The sequence below is a fragment of the Myotis lucifugus genome, unplaced genomic scaffold (assembly GCF_000147115.1).
Source record: "Myotis lucifugus unplaced genomic scaffold, Myoluc2.0 scaffold_445, whole genome shotgun sequence".
NCBI classification, from domain to species: Eukaryota; Metazoa; Chordata; class Mammalia; order Chiroptera; family Vespertilionidae; genus Myotis; species Myotis lucifugus.
The window spans coordinates 34,959-50,874 of record NW_005871493.1 but is presented as its reverse complement, the minus strand read 5'-3'; the positions used below and the strand labels follow the sequence as shown (position 1 = coordinate 50,874).

At 46.7% G+C, this 15,916-nt stretch overlaps 1 protein-coding gene across 1 annotated transcript in view; it reads left to right on the top strand.

Moving 5' to 3' along the window:
• The window catches only part of XPO7 (exportin 7), a 37,571-nt gene extending 29,752 nt beyond the window's left edge, over nt 1-7,819 (top strand). Inside the window, exons 21-27 of the mRNA XM_023744279.1 lie at nt 1,277-1,359; nt 1,596-1,810; nt 2,022-2,160; nt 3,574-3,734; nt 4,369-4,467; nt 4,918-5,045; nt 6,245-7,819. Coding sequence (XP_023600047.1) covers nt 1,277-1,359; nt 1,596-1,810; nt 2,022-2,160; nt 3,574-3,734; nt 4,369-4,467; nt 4,918-5,045; nt 6,245-6,338 — 919 coding nt within the window. The 3' untranslated portion in view covers nt 6,339-7,819. The remainder of the gene's footprint in view (nt 1-1,276; nt 1,360-1,595; nt 1,811-2,021; nt 2,161-3,573; nt 3,735-4,368; nt 4,468-4,917; nt 5,046-6,244) is intronic.
• Nucleotides 7,820-15,916: the final 8,097 nt, after the last annotated feature.

The window sequence follows — 15,916 nt, the reverse complement described above, 5'->3', positions numbered from 1 at the left end:
TTGCCAGGCAATTTCCTAAGCTATTGTGCCAGCCAAACCTTAGGTATTACATTCTGGGGGGAGATGGACAGTCATTTCAAACAGTGGAAAGGGCTAGGGAAAAAATAAGGTACTAAAACAAAGGAATTGAAGGAGAGGGGGTCAGAGAAGGTGATATTTAAGTTGGGTTCTAAATGACAAGAAAAATTCTGGGTGCCCTGCAGAGAGAGGGGCAAGAGCATTCTAAACAGAAAATAACTGCAGAAGTCTTGAGAAGGGGGAGCTTGCCAGGTCTTGGACAGAAAAATGCCACTGGAGCGAGCATGTGAATGGGGAAGCCCTGGTAGACAGTCAAGCAAGGGGCAGAAGCTGATCTAACAGGACCTGGTCCCGCAGTAGTGAAGAATGGGCATGTATTCTCATTACAGTGGGAAGCTGCTGAAGTATTGTAAGCAAGGAATTAAAGTGATCTCGTTTACATTACTTAAAGGTTCCATTCTGACTACCACATGAAGAATGAACTGTCCGGGCAGTAGAGGGCCATAGAAGTGGAAGGATTCAGGGCATATTGTAGAGCGAGATCTTGATGGGATCAGTGTGGGACGGGAGGGAAGAAGGATTAAGAAGGACTCCTGGGGGGTGAGACCTTACAACTAGTGTCAGTGAAACTCATTAAAAGGTAGAGCAAACCAATGAAGAGTTGCTCTGGTCTAGGGAACAGTCAGTCAGGAACTCAAAGCTCGGGGTTTTTTTAAATGTTTGCCTTCCTACCTGATTTATGTAAGAGCAGTCCCAGTCCCTTTGCATTTCTCTCCTTAAAAAGTGTAACGATGCGTGTGCCCTCCCTTAGTTCCTCCAAAGCTGTAAAGATAAATGTAGGTTAATGTCTAAAGGCTGTGAGTTAGACATTCTGGGGGGAGACACACAATAAAACAAGTATGGACAGTCATTGCAGACCGTGGAAATGCTAGGAAAGAAATAAGGTACTAAAACCAAGAAGTGATGGTGGTAGAAGCTCTGCTTTCATCAAACAAAACAATTTTAAGAGTAATTTTATCTACTGCCTCATTTTTTGTTTCCTTTAAATGTTTTCAATTTGAGCAACAGAACTTGAATCTAACATGTTGGTCTTCAAGATAAAAGCTGTATCACTAGCAACTTGGTTACTTCACATAAGGATAGGGAATCTACATATCTCAGTGCGAAAAGAATCACCCCAGGTCCTCAGATGAGAGCCTGGGGTACCCAGCCTTCGACAGCATACCTCTGACTGTCTCCTTCTGTGTTCTCTGCTCAGATCCCAGCGGCTCCAGTTTGATGTCTCTTCCCCCAATGGCATCTTACTCTTCAGAGAAACTAGCAAGATGATCACAATGTATGGTACGTGCTTTAGAGGAGCCCAGCCCGACATGACTTCCAGCTCCATCCCGGCTGCTGCATGTGGGTCTCGGGCAGCTCTGGCCGTACCCAGGACAGCAGTGCCACACGGCTGTGTCGCTCAGTGTTGGTGTCACAGTGCCAGCTGGCACCGGGGCCTTTGGAGCAGGAGGATTGAGTTGATATATAAACTACAGTTGTGACGTGGTTAAATAAGTATATATCACATGTCTACTCAGGCAATCGCATCCTGACACTAGGAGAAGTCCCAAAGGACCAGGTCTATGCACTGAAGCTCAAGGGCATCTCCATCTGCTTCTCCATGCTGAAGGCTGCTCTCAGCGGGAGTTATGTCAACTTTGGAGTCTTTCGTCTCTATGGAGACGATGCTCTGGACAATGCTCTCCAGACCTTCATCAAGCTGCTCCTCTCCATTCCCCACAGTGATCTCCTGGTAAGCCTTAAGCTTCCTAGGCAGGCCCAATCCCTCGTGGCAGTCTTCTCTTGGCCTCAGACTATGATTGAACCATTCTCTGCAGAACTCTCAGCCAGCTCTAACTTTCGTTTTCCCATCTGAAGGGACTGGGCCCTTTTATTTAAGATCTTGCTCCCCGTGAGTTGTGCACAGCGCCTAGACTGATTTTTGTTTTCCTCTTCTCCCACAGGATTACCCCAAGCTCAGCCAGTCTTACTACTCACTACTGGAAGTCCTGACGCAGGACCACATGAACTTTATTGCAAGCCTGGAACCTCACGTCATCATGTACATTCTCTCTTCCATATCTGAAGGACTTACTGCACTTGGTAAGCACCTGGAGTAGTCGTCTTGTTTTTACCACTTAACAGAAAGAGAGAATCCTGCCCCAGTATCCAAAGGATTACTGTTTCAGGAGTTGGCCCATCAACAGAGCACATGACTCCTGGGTACATTCTCATCCAGCAAATACTTACTGATCCCCTCCTAAGGACCAGGCACCTGCTAGGCACTGCAGATACAGTGATTAATAACACTTGGTCCCTGTCCATTAGGAGCTTTTTATCTGAGGATTAAACAGACACATAAACAGACAACCACCTATTCCCTTGCCCAGGACAGTAGTGGGAAGTAGAAGCGCGATGGGAGCTCTCAGGAAGCACCCCTGAACTCCTGGGTTCAGGAGTGGGGTCAAGGAAAGCTGACGAAAGAACTGGTATCAAAGCGTAAACCTCAAAGCTAAACAGGTGTTACCAGGTTAGTGGGGGAGGCTTCCTAGCAGCAGGGACCACAAGTACTGCACGTAGAGGCAAGAAAGAACCAGAAGTCCAGATGTCTGTACACCGTGCAGAAGAGAATGAAAAGGAATGAAGCTGCAGAGAGAGACAGGCGGGGGCACACTTGGGGATCACAAATAAATGGAAGGTTAAATCAACTGCAAAGTAATCATGATACATTGCAAGTGCATAGAATGACTTTGGGTTGTCAGCCAGACACACAGCCATAACTAGGGCAGTCCAGCCAGGGTAGCACACCCTGCTTTGGAAGGCTGCTTTATCGCTTCTTAAAAATGGAGTGGCCTCTGCATAGACAGAAACAGAATGGTTTGCTCTTGTAAGGGTTGATCCTAGCCAGGCCAGCACTTGGTCCAGAGGCTGTGCTGCAGTGTCATCTTTGTGAAACGCACAGCAGAGTCTGAAGCCCACTAGCAAACTGCAGATGCTGATAGGCTGCGCTAAGCTGGGTTTAACGCCATCCCCCAGGTCACTCCGAGTATGGGCTCACAGCTCCAGCTTCTTGGCTTCTAATCACTAGCAATGTGATCCCCAAACTTGTGTTTACTCATTTGTCAAGTAGAATGCCTATCTCCTGGAGTTCTCAAGAGAACAGATTAGAGAGACTATCTATAGAGTCCTTAACACAATAGAAGTACTTGCTACGTGTGAACCATTTATTTTTTATGAAGCAGAAAACATGCATCCGTACTACATTGAGCCAATAATTTCAATAATATTTATTTATAGTATTATCACACACTCACTTTCAAACTTAGAATTTGACCTATGTTAAGGGTGAGAGGTTAACAAAAAGCATCCCAATCCATGGTCTTGGCTGAACTGGTCACAGTTCCCGGTCTGACTGGGTACCCCTGGGGTCTCAGCTAAAGGCAGTTGTGCTTGCCCAAGTCCCATCAGCAGCTCAGTATCCCTGCTCTATTCTACCCTGGCCCCTCTTCCTTCTAGACACCATGGTATGCACAGGCTGCTGCTCCTGCCTGGACCACATTGTGACGTACCTCTTCAAGCAGCTGTCGCGTAGCACCAAGAAGAGGACAGCACCCCTGAACCAGGAGAGTGACCGCTTTCTGCACATCATGCAGCAGCATCCAGAGATGATCCAGCAGGTAAGGACACGAGGGTTCGCAGGCAGCGCGGGGTGTCCCACAGGGGAAGAACCTCTCTTCAAGACAGGAGGCCAAGCAAGATAATGAGTCTGATAGCTCACCAGACTACTGCTGCCAACAGCCCTGTGCTTTGGGCCTGTCCCATGACAGTGCCTTGCCTCCCCTGTGGCTGTGCATGGAGCATGAGTTAGCAGTATGCACCTGTACAGCTTGTTCTCCCATACCTCGTCTCTGTCTACATTATTCTCTAAGGAGGCAGTAAAATAGTGCACATTCCATCACATCTCCAAAAATGTTATAAAGTTCTCTCCTCTGAGATAAGTGCAAGGAGCTAGCGTGCAAAGTGATTTTGCACCATAATCATTTTCTTGACTGATCCCATTTTCCACAAATCAGGGTGAACTGGGAAGGTTCATTTTAAAATGAATTAGCAAACCACTTTAAAGAACAGGAAAGGAAATGTCTTAGAAGAAAAACTTACCTTGTAATAGAAGATTAAAATGAAGCTACATAAAATACTTGTCTGGTTTACCCTAGACAGAAAAGGCTTCCACCCTAATAAACTCCTCTGTTTGGAATCTAATTAGTTTGGGTAGCAACCACTAGGTCACTGCCTCAGATTCTCCATTTCCAGATGTTGTCAACGGTGCTGAACATCATCATCTTTGAAGACTGTAGGAACCAGTGGTCTATGTCCCGACCCCTACTTGGCTTGATACTGCTTAATGAAAAGGTAAGCGAGCCATCTCCCTGACGCCCAGCACCAGGGACAGGGGTAGGTGCACATTTTTCAGGACACTGTGAGCAGCTCAGAAACATGCCACAATGAGAAACTCGTGCTTTGAACAACACATGATCACCTACCTAGTCGAAGTCAGCACGTGTGGCAGGTCAGACAAAAGTAAAGAATGAGCAAGTGTTACAAGGGGAGAACATACTTGGAGATCAGAGTACCAGCTCTTCCATGAACAAGCATAAGTCAAGAGTCCCATTAAGGCACAGGTGATTAAGTGGGATAAAGATATATTATCCTCCAAGTGCGTGCTTGAAATTTAAAAAAAAAAAAAAAAAAAGGTATCCAATTTTAGTAGCTATTCCATCCTTCGACCCTGCAGATGATGGAGGGCTGATCTGCTCTTCCATCTTCTCTCCTCGCCCTGCCCTGTCCCACTCCTGCCCCCAGTATTTTTCTGACCTGAGGAGCAGCATCGTGAACAGCCAGCCCCCAGAGAAGCAGCAGGCTATGCATCTGTGTTTCGAAAACCTGATGGAAGGCATAGAGCGAAACCTTCTAACGAAAAACAGAGACAGGTGAGTTGAGTGTGGAGGGCCCTGCCAAGATATCCTCAACGACTGTTTCAAATCCCTTGTCTTTACAGGCCATTTAAGCAGTGCTGTCCAATAGAAAAGCAAGGCACATGCGTAGTTTTTGAGGGTTTTTTTTGTTTGGGGGAGAGGGGGTTGTATCTTTGTATTGATTTGAGAGAGAGAGGAAGGAACGGGGAGAGAGCAACATCAATCAGAGAGAAGTATGGATCGGCTGCCTCCTGCAATCCCCCTATTGGGATTGAGCCCACAAGAGAGCCCACAACCCGGGCATGTGCCCTAACGGGGAATTGAACCGGTGACCTCTCAGTGCATGGAGTCAACACTAAACCAACTGAGCTACACTGGCTGGACCCACATAAGTAGTTTTAAATTTTCTAGTAGCCACATTAAAATGAAAGAAAAACACAAAGTTTATTTTAATATACTTTAGTTAACCCATTGTATCAAAAATGTTGTCAAGGTGTAATTAGTATTTAAAAATAGAATTTTAACATTCTTTTTATTGTACTAAGTTCAAGATCCTGTGTATTTTATACTTACCAGGGCATCTCAATTCAGATGCTAAATTTTCATCAGAAATATGATTTAGATTTAGATTTCATAAAATTTACAGATGACAAAATAGATTCCCCATACTGAAGTTGTTCCAAATGCATGTAGAAATTCTCCCAATAACTGAATGGAGATTTTTCTAAATTAAATTTTAAAGTTTATTTTACTTTAACTAACTTAAAATATAGCATTTCCATTTCGTTTCATTTGAATCAGGTCCTCAGTTGCCCTGGGCATGATGCAAGTGTTGAGCAGGCACATGTGGCTAGTGACTATCATATTGGACAGCATAGCCATAGGTCTCTTAGGCATTAAGAAATGAAATAGCTTCATCCTCATCCTCATCCTTCCTGCCTCTGTCAGGGAGGTTCCTTTGGGCTGCCGTGAACCCAGGGTGGCCCTCAGCCCCTTGTAATGAGCAGATCTGAGGCCTGCCCTGAAGTTGCAATTAGAAGGGGCACAAACTAGCCCACCTTCCCTGAGTCTTAAGTCTGATATTTACTGACCTTAGAAACACCACCCATCAGTTCATCGCTCTGCCTCTCAGTAGCCACTTGTCTGCTAGAAACCTTTAGGCAAAGACCTTTCCCTTTTACCTTACTCCCCCACCGACATGCATCCTCTCTTAGGTTCACCCAGAACCTGTCAGCATTCCGTCGAGAAGTGAACGACTCGATGAAGAATTCCACTTACGGCGTGAACAGCAATGATATGATGAGCTGACACTTCCTTGGACTCTACCTACACAGAGCAGCGTCCTTTTGGTCTGGCCCCAAGGGGCAAACAATTACAAAGGAGAGGGCCTGGCTGATCCCGGCTCCCTCCTCCAAGGGTGTGGGAAAAATGGCAAAGGTCAACTCGCTGTTTCCCCAGGGAATAGGATGTGAGTGCACTCACTAGGGGGCAGGGCGCTGCTGGTTCTTGGGGGAAGGGGTGGGAAGGGTGGTGGGAGGAGATAGAGACACAAATATGTGAGACTCCAGCCCCCTCCTGGGGCCACCCAAAGGCGAAGAACCCCCAGTGTCCTGCCACAACCTGCCTTGTAAAAACATGTACATTTTTTCATAACATTTTGAACAAGGTTTATATTGACTCAAGTTTAAAAAAAAAGTGTGACTGAAAAATTTTTACAGAGTCTAGTGCACCAATGCTGATGTGAGGGTTGTGTATGCGAGTGAGGAAATGTGTATTCTGGTGGCCTGGAGCTTTACTGAGAGGATGTGTGGACATGCAGAGATATATTTAGTGACACAGTGTAGAGAGGCAAAAAAGGTAAAAATTCCAAATGTATATTTTTTCTTATTGCCCTTTCCTTGCCCCCCCAATTATCACTTCTTGTTACTGTATCACCCTTGTTATTAGGAACTCTAAGCCATGCGGAGCACCACCCCTCCCCCGCAACCCCAGATGCTGCCCTAGGTCCCCGGTCTCTTGCAGTGCTGCCACTCCAGCTAAAAGTGTTTGGTGTTCTGAGCTTCATCCTGTTTCCCACTTTGCTTACCCTCATCCTCGGACAGATGCCTCTTGCTTCTAAAAGTCAGATATAAGTCTATGATTAGGGTTCCTGGTCTCTGTAAAGGCGGAGACCAGAGAAAAGGGATTGAGCCGGTTGCTCTCCTATGGAGCGATTTGGATGAGTCCACCAGAGACCCAACTGCTTGTGGCCAACAACTTTCGGTCTTCCCCAGCCCTTGAGGCAGTGTGTGTGGGTGTGTGCGTGTGGATATTTATATGTATACCCTGCACTCGTGAATGTATGAACTGGAGGGAGTTACTAAGTGGAGGGGTTCTTAATAACAAGGTCTGCCTAGCATGAAGTATTTAACATTCTCCCATCCCCTTAAAAATATACATTTTTATAAAATGAAAACCATAATAAATGTTTTGAATATTTAAAAAAATTTAACCTACAGAGGAAATGAATGGAGAAAGCTATTTGCCTTGTACTTTTCCACAATTGTTGCTGCTAGTTGTACACATCTCTAGTTCAGCTCTTGCCCATGGGACACTCATCAATTAGGTGTTATTTTTATTTCTCTCCTCTACCCCCAAAACAAAGCTATTAATTTTTTCTTCCTTCTCCTCTGGCGACTGTTTGGTGAATCCTTTCTTGCGTGATCAGGTTGCGGATAGACTTGTAAGGGTGTTTGCTGCATACAGTGTAAGCATTGTGACCGCCAATAAACTTCAATGGTTTCTACTGACCTGGTTTCAGAAATCAAGTCTAGTGTTTCTACAGGAACGTCTCTCAACACATGAAGAGGTTTGAAACCTGCATTCTTAAAAGCCAGGACCCCTCAACTTTGTGAAATTACTTTCTCATTGCACTAAGTCTGACTCAATTTCTTCTAAGAGTATGATTGGTTTGGTTGATACACACACATACACATACATACATAATACCATTCAATCTGCAGTAAAGAATGTACATTTTTTTCATAACTTTTTGAACACGGTATATATTGTCTCAAGGTTAAAAACAAAAAGTGTGACTAAAACATGTTTCCAGTCTGGTGTGCCAGTGCTGAAGCGACTGAGGTTACATATGTGCGTGAGGGAAAAGTGTATATTTACACATACATGCTGTTGTCCACAACTATAAAAGTGAAGCCACTCTATCTCTTTACTAGTTTCCAGGTGATAGAATGGCAACCAGCAGAGAAATAATGATTTCAGAAAGCCCAGTTTGTGACTGTTGTGACATCTCCTCTAATGTGGATTAGACTTGACAAGTTCAAGGATAAAGTGTTAGCTCCTAAAATACTTGGCAGGCCTCCTGGGCCAGAATTATCAAACGAAGGCCACTGTAGTTACACGGACCACTTCTCGTCCCCATACTATGCAGGACCTCAGTCTGAGGGGGACATAATTGCCGGAACATTGGAAAGCATTAAGGTACAGATAGGAATGTGCTTGATACAGATTTACATCCAAGAATTCACAGACTCTAGAGTGCTGCTCTTGTCCACCTTATCCAGATGTACCCTTGTCTGCTCTCTGTCTGCTGGGTAACTTCTTGGTGCTAAGTTATTTCAAAGGCCAAAAAAAAAAGAAGAGTATCCTAATGGCTAAAAGGCAAATTGAAGTAATTCATCATAGTCAAGTTTATCCCTAAGCCTGGTATAATCCTAATATATAAAAACCCAGGGTCTGTAATGTCCAAAACGACTGAAGGCTCGACCGACCAGAAGTCAGTCCTGCAGTCAATGCTTGGTTGCTCTGGCAACCAAACACTGACTGCCACCACTGCGGGCGAGGTGACCCAGCATTGACTGCCGAGGGGGCTGCGGATAAGGCTTGGAGAGAGAGGCAGGGTCTGATCCTTAGCCTCCGTGGCAGCTGTTGATCAGCCCTTGCCTCTCTCTTTTTCTCTGGGCCTGGAGACACTGACTGGCATAGAAACTGACCAATCAGAACCAAATCTGGGTGAACTGTGAGGAGCCAATGGCTGCCTAGGAGGATATGCTTTTGACGCTGACTGGCATAGAAACCAACCAGTCAGAACCTAATCTGGGTGAACTGCGAAGGTAGAACCTAAGGTGGGAGCTGAGGAGGGGTTTTAAGGGCAACAGCTGTTTGGTGTAAGATGTAAGAAAGCAGTTCAATTTTTTTAATGACCACTTTGGCAGTATAGTGCATAGGGCTGGCTATCAGTCCAGATATAGGGATTATGTATTTTTGTCTGCCAAGAGCATCTCCTCCTGCTGAAAAAGGCGCTCCCCATTTAAGCAATCCTGTCCTATATAATCAATCTATACTAATAAAAGGGTAATATTCTAATTAGACCAGGTCAATCGGCCATCTTCTGGATGTCCGACTTCCTTCCAGACAAAGCCATGGTGGTGGGGGCCGAGGCAGAGGCAGTTAGGGGTGATCAGGCCGGCAGGGGAGGGCAGTTGGGGGCAAAATCAGGCCGGCAGGCAGAGGCAGTTAGGGGCGATTAGGCAGGCAGGTGAGCGGTTAGGAGCCAGTGGTCCCAGATTGCGAGAGGGATGTCCTACTGGAGAGGGTTCAGGCTGGGCTGAGGGGGAACACCCCCCCCACCACCACCGTGCACGAATTTCATGCACCAGGCCACTAGTGTGTGTGTGTGTGTGTGTGTGTAGATAGATGATAGATAGATCTCTATGTGACTGATGACCGGTCGACCGGTTGCTGTGATGCGCACTGAACACCAGGGGGCAGATGCTCAACGCAGGAGCTCCCCCCTGGTGTCCAGTGCGCTCCCATAGCCAACCTCCTGCAGCCAGCCAACCTCCCACGGTCCCTCCCTCTGGTCCCGGCAGACTGAGGGACCCCACCTGTGCAAGAATTTTTGTACCAGGCCTCTAGTAGAAATGTAAAATGGCCAGGCTCCATTAATATGCAAAACATTCCAGTGACATTGCTTCAGTAACCTGGATTCTAATTCTGTAGTGAATAAGACAAAGTAACTTTCACCGGTACCTGAAGACCACCCACCCCAACTATCCTGAGATGCTGGTTGATACCAAAACCACAGACCCCTCCCTTCCCTCCCACAAAAACTATTTCAGAAAACTCATCAGAGGTGGTGGTCTCAGTGCAACCTGAGCACAGTCCAGTCACGACAAAATGCCATAGTTAAGATCTCCCTCAACCACATCAAGTTTTTTAAACAGTGAAGCTGTTCCTTGCTTAATTGACAATTATAACAGGGCAACCCAAAACCTAGCCTTTATTCTGGTCAGCAGTTTCCTCTCTCAACCTAATAAATGTGAAAGCCAGTTCTCTTTTTTAAAATATGTTTTGATTTTTCTAGAGGGAGAGGGAGAAAGAAATATCAATGAAAGAGAAATATTGATTAGTTGCCTCCTGCACACCCCTTACTGGGGATCGAGCCTGAAATCCAGGCATGTGCCCTGACTTGGAATCAAACCAGCAACCTCTTTAAACTTTAATTCCCACAAGAAATCATGTGGAGGTTTTATTCAGTTAAAACATGAGTTAGGCCCCAGCCGGTTTGGCTCAGTGGCTAGAGCGTTGGCCTGCAGACTGAAGGGACATGGGTTCGATTCCAGTCAAGGGCACGTACCTCGGTTGCAGGCTCAATCCCCAGCCCTGGCCAGGGCTCGTGTGGGAGGCAACTAATTATGTCTCACATCAATGTTTCTCTCTCTGACTCTCCTCCTCCCTTCCACCCTCAAAAAATCAATGGAAAAATATCCTCACATGAGGATTAACAACCAAAAAAAAAAAATGGTTAATTTAAAAAATTTTTTAAAAACATTACTTTGTTTCTAAGCTGTCCTGGGCTCTATGGTCATCAAGTCAAGTGCTTTCGACTGTGTTCCCTACTAAATTAGACCTTTGACAAAACACCTAAAGTCTTTACTGAAGATTATTTTAGCATGTATGTGTACGTATGTATTTATTTTGTTGGCTCTGCCAAAATAAGGGTTCTCTATTCCCACTGAAGTATAAATCAGACAAGGAATTTGACCCAGGATCAGATTTTAGGTTTTTTGACTTTAAGGAGTAAGGACTTTAAGTGTCAACTTTCCAATGACAAGTGACAGCCTACTAAGAAATAATATTTATGTTCTTCAGACATGAAGTTATTCTTTTTTTTAATTGAATCTTTATTGTTCAGATTATTACAGTTGTTCCTCTTAAAGTTATTCTTAAGAAGTTTTTTATTCCAAGTGAAAAAAAGTATTCTTATGAAATTTCAACCAAGTGCAGAAAGACTATCTTCCAAAATATTTCTGGTCATTGGGTAATATAAATTGAATCTAGAGAGCCAAAACACTTGCCCAAGTGCCAAAGCAACAAAAGAAGCCTGCAAAAGCCATAAGTCTTATAACAAAGCCTTGGAAAATGTAAATAGTTGTAACTATTTAACAGTCCTGGTTCTTTAAAAACTTTAAATTTGAAAGGGTAAAAGTGTAGTCCCCAGCCATAATTAATACAACTGAAAATGTGGACCTAAATAATGTCTACGGAGTCTTGCCTCTAGCTGGGCCCTGGGTCCATTACACCGGTCTTGGGTTTCTTAGATGCCCTGGAATTCATTGGTCAGCCCCGCCTTCCTCAGAAAAACCCTTACGATTTTCAGGACAGGCTGTCTGTCCATTCATCAAACACTTAGCACCCACTATAGGCCAAATACCTTTTTGACAGCACCAGAAAAGCAGACCCAGCATTTGCAAGGCAAATTCATTGCCATCATTCTGCCTGAGGTCCCTCACCAGTACAAACTGACTGCAAAACACAGTGAACAGTACTTTACAAGCATCATACACAATTATATTTTAAATTCTGCTTGATAACTATGAAGACAGAAACTGAGGCAAGCATACAGCATCGTCTATGTGGTCCAAACCATCCCATTATTAGTTCACAGATGAATAAAAGTGATTATCAATCCCTGTCAGCCAATGGGTAGCAATTTAAGCAAATCCATGCATGTCTGGATTCAAGGTCTGGTGGACAACCAAGCTCAGGATAAGAACTGATTAACTGGACAACAGAAGTGGCCTTACGTAAAGCTCAGAGGGGCCACGGTCCGGTCGGATAGTTTAAAAGGGTGGGCAAATGTAAGAAAGCAGTAGTCCGGAAGTGAGGAAACCCAAGCCATCTCCCCTCTTAAAGGACTGATTATACTGTGCAATGGAGGTAAAGCATCCTCTCTTAATTAAGAATACAGCAGGCCATTGTCATTTCTATTTCTCAGAACACCGATTCCCCACCTTCAACAGCTTGCAGTCTGGGGCTCTCGTCACAAAGCAAATCGAGTTATAAACTACCAACCAAGCCTCAAGTGCGCAGTGGAACTCTCCCCTCCAACCACACAGCTGTGGCCGCCTCCGCCTCCACACCTGCCCCCTGCCCTTCACCATCTGCAGACCCTCCTCGGGCTAGAGCTGCAGACCCTTTGCCCACCTGCCCTTTTCAAGACAGAGGCCCCTCCCGCTCTGAAGCCTCCCTCGCCGCCCTATTTGAGGGAGCCCTTTCCCCATTCCCTCTCCAGTCTCTGCAACCAACATGCGCTCATTACGAGCTGGGCCGGGTGGAAAGGAAGTGTGTCTGGGACGGTGGCAGGGCCGGCAGATGGTAGCTGGAAGGTAGAGTGGCTGGATCTGATTTGGAGGGAGCCCTTGCAGGGAGCCCCGGCCGCCTGGCTTGGGCGCGTTAAACTCACGCCGTGGCCACAGCCCTCCACCAAAAGGGAAGAGCAGAAACCACCGGCATCGGGCCCGACCCTGCGAAGGACCGAGGGAACGCGGCCACCCCTGCCCCGGCACTACTTCCCTTCTAGCCGCCGCGCCCCGGAACTGGTTGCGCGCAGTGTCCGAGCGTCGCGCGCACACTGCGCACCCAGGCGCGCTTCCGACCGGTGTCTGCTTCGGGCCGCCGCTCGCCTCGCCTCCGTCGCCCTGCGCAGGCGCAAATAAGTCTCCTCGAGGCGCCGACCGCCCCCGCAGTGTCGCTGCTTGGGGCGGGGGTTGGGGGGGGCGGCCGGGGATGGGGGGCGAGGTTGACAGCTGGACGGCTGCGCTCTTGGGGAAACCCGACCTGGGCTCCTGCAGGGTCAGACCCGCAGGAACCGGTGCGGTAGAGGTTGGACTTCACACGCACCGAGGCCTCACCCAGGACCCGCGGCGGTGCTCCCTGGGGCGCTGTTCCCGGACTTGCCCTGCCCGGGAAGAACCAGTGGAGTGGACCGGCCGGCCGGCAGGGATGGTCATGGCGCGGCTCATCGTGCTCTGCGGGTGCGAAAGAGGGGCCCTAGGCTGAGTCCCGCCAGACGAGCCCGTGGGCAGAGGCCGGGGAGGGCAGAAGCTCCGCATGAAACGCGGTGCCTTTCAAGGAGGCGTAGAAATAGCGCTGACTGAAGGGAGGGGTACAAGAGCTTGCGATTTCATCCTAAAAGCCAGAAATTTCCACCAAGGGCACTTTGCAAAGCAGTCTAGTGACCAATCTTTATATATATATTTTTATTGATTTCAGAGAGGAGGGGGAGAGAGAGAGAGAAACATTAATGATGAGAGAGAATCATTGATCAGCTCCCTCCTGCACACCCCACACGGGTGGAGCCCACAACCTGGGCATGTGCCTTGACTGACCTCCTGGTTCATAGGTCGATGCTCAACCACTGAGCCACGCTGGCCGGGCTAGTGACCAATCTTTGTTTAACCCATCAGCTAGTGGGTAATAAGGATTTGAACCAAAACAAGGGCTTTGGGGAGTTGGGAAATATTGGGGGAGAAGGTGTCAACAGGACTTTGTGAAGAGTGAAGGGAAGAGGATTCTAGTATGATTCCCAGGTTCCAGGATAGAGCAGAGCAAGTCCTATGGGACAGTAAGGAGATGAGGGCAGCGTGCCCTGCACCAAGGAGACAGACGTCCCTGCTCTTGCAGTCAGAGCACCTGAAATTGCACAAAAATCAGAAAATAACAGAGGAGGAAACACTTTCCCAAACATTTTATGAAACAAACATTTCCCTGATAACAAAACCCTGATAGACAAAGACATTAAAAGAAAAAAAAAACTAGACTAATATCCCTCATGAACATATATGCAAAATTCCTTAATAAAATACAGGCAAATCATTTTCAGAAATATGTATCAAGGATATCATGACAAAATGGGCTTGATCCTAGGAATTCAAGGTTGGTTTAACATTCAAAAAATCAATAAATGCAGTTCACTATACCTATACTAATAAAAGTGTAATATCTAATTAGACCGAACAACCTTCTGGACGTCATTCTGATTTCTTACAGAGAGGAAGGGAGAGGGATAGAGAGTTAGAAACATCAATGACAGAGAAACATCTATCAGCTGCCTCCTGCACACCTCCTACTGGGGATGTGCCCGCAACCAAGGTACATGCCCTTGACCGGAATCGAACCTGGGACCCTTCAGTCCGCAGGCTGACGCTCTATCCACTGAGACAAACCAGCTAGGGCTAGCCAAAACATTTTTAAAAAGAATAATAGGAGAACTCAACTACCTGATTTCAAGATTTACTATAATGCTACAGTAATCAAGATAGTGTGGTATTGACATGAGGGTAGACAGATCAATGGAACAGTATAAAGTCCAGGAACAGACTAACATATATGGTTGATTTTTTACAAAAGTGCCAAGGTAGGAGAAACCAAGATGGTGGCATAGGTAAACACCGGAGATTGCTGCCTCACACAACCACTTCAAAAATACAACTAAAAGACATAACGGACATGATCCAGAACCACAGGAAGGCTGGCTGAGTGGAAATTCTACAACTAGAAGGAAAGAGGAAAGCATACCGAGACTCAGAGGAGGTGCGGTGCGGAAGTAAAATACAAAGGTGCGGAGAGGGCTGGCGGCTGAGGACACGATTGTCTTTTTCAATCAGGAGGGTGTCTCAGGCTCTGAGCTCAAGTTCCGGGCGAGTCTCTGTGGACCCAGACTCATACGGGAGAAACGGGACTGTCTGGCATCGGTTGGAACTCGAGGCGCTCACAGTGATTGCGCGGGCCTCTGAAGGCAGGACTGAGAGCAGCCATACTGCTCGCTCCGCCCGTCCTGTTGATCCCCTGGGACCCCGCCCCGCCCAAGCCAAGCTGTGTGGAGGCTTTTGCATATGAAAGGCCCGGCCCTTTGTAATCTGAAAATAACTTAACAAACTGCAGCTGCCCCAAAGCCCCAGGGCAACTTGCATTGCTTTACAGCTGGCTTCTGCTGGGTAGCCTCAGGCAGAGGCTAGATTAGCACCTCCTTAGATTCAAGAGCCAGTGTACCCAGTGGTCAGAGTGGGACCATCCAATTACAACTCCTCAGACCAATAAGGGACACACTCAGGGGGCAGACTCAGTGAGCACCAAAGCCCCACTGAAGCAAGCCTTGCCCCATAAGGTTGTCTTCAGCACAGAAGTTCTCCCACCGTAGACACAGCTGATTCTCACAGCCAGTTGGCCTGGAGGTCAAATCCTCCCAGTGTTACCTACAACAATCAAGGCTTAACTACAACAAGACTGTGCACAAAGCCCACAAGGGGGTGCACCAAGAGTGTCTACCTCAGGTAATTGGGGAGGCTGAGCCACTGGGCCCTAGAGGACACTTAGCACAGAAAGCCACTCTATCAACACAGGGAAGCAGCCAAAATGCGGAGACAAAGAAACAGGACACAAATGACAGAAATGGAGGAAAGCAAACTACTGGATATAGAGTTCAAAACCACACTTTTAAGGTTCTTCAAGAACTTTCTAGAAACAGCCGATAAATGTAGTGAGACCCTCAAGAAATCTAGTGAGACCCTCGATGTTGTGATAAAGGACCAACTAGAAATTAA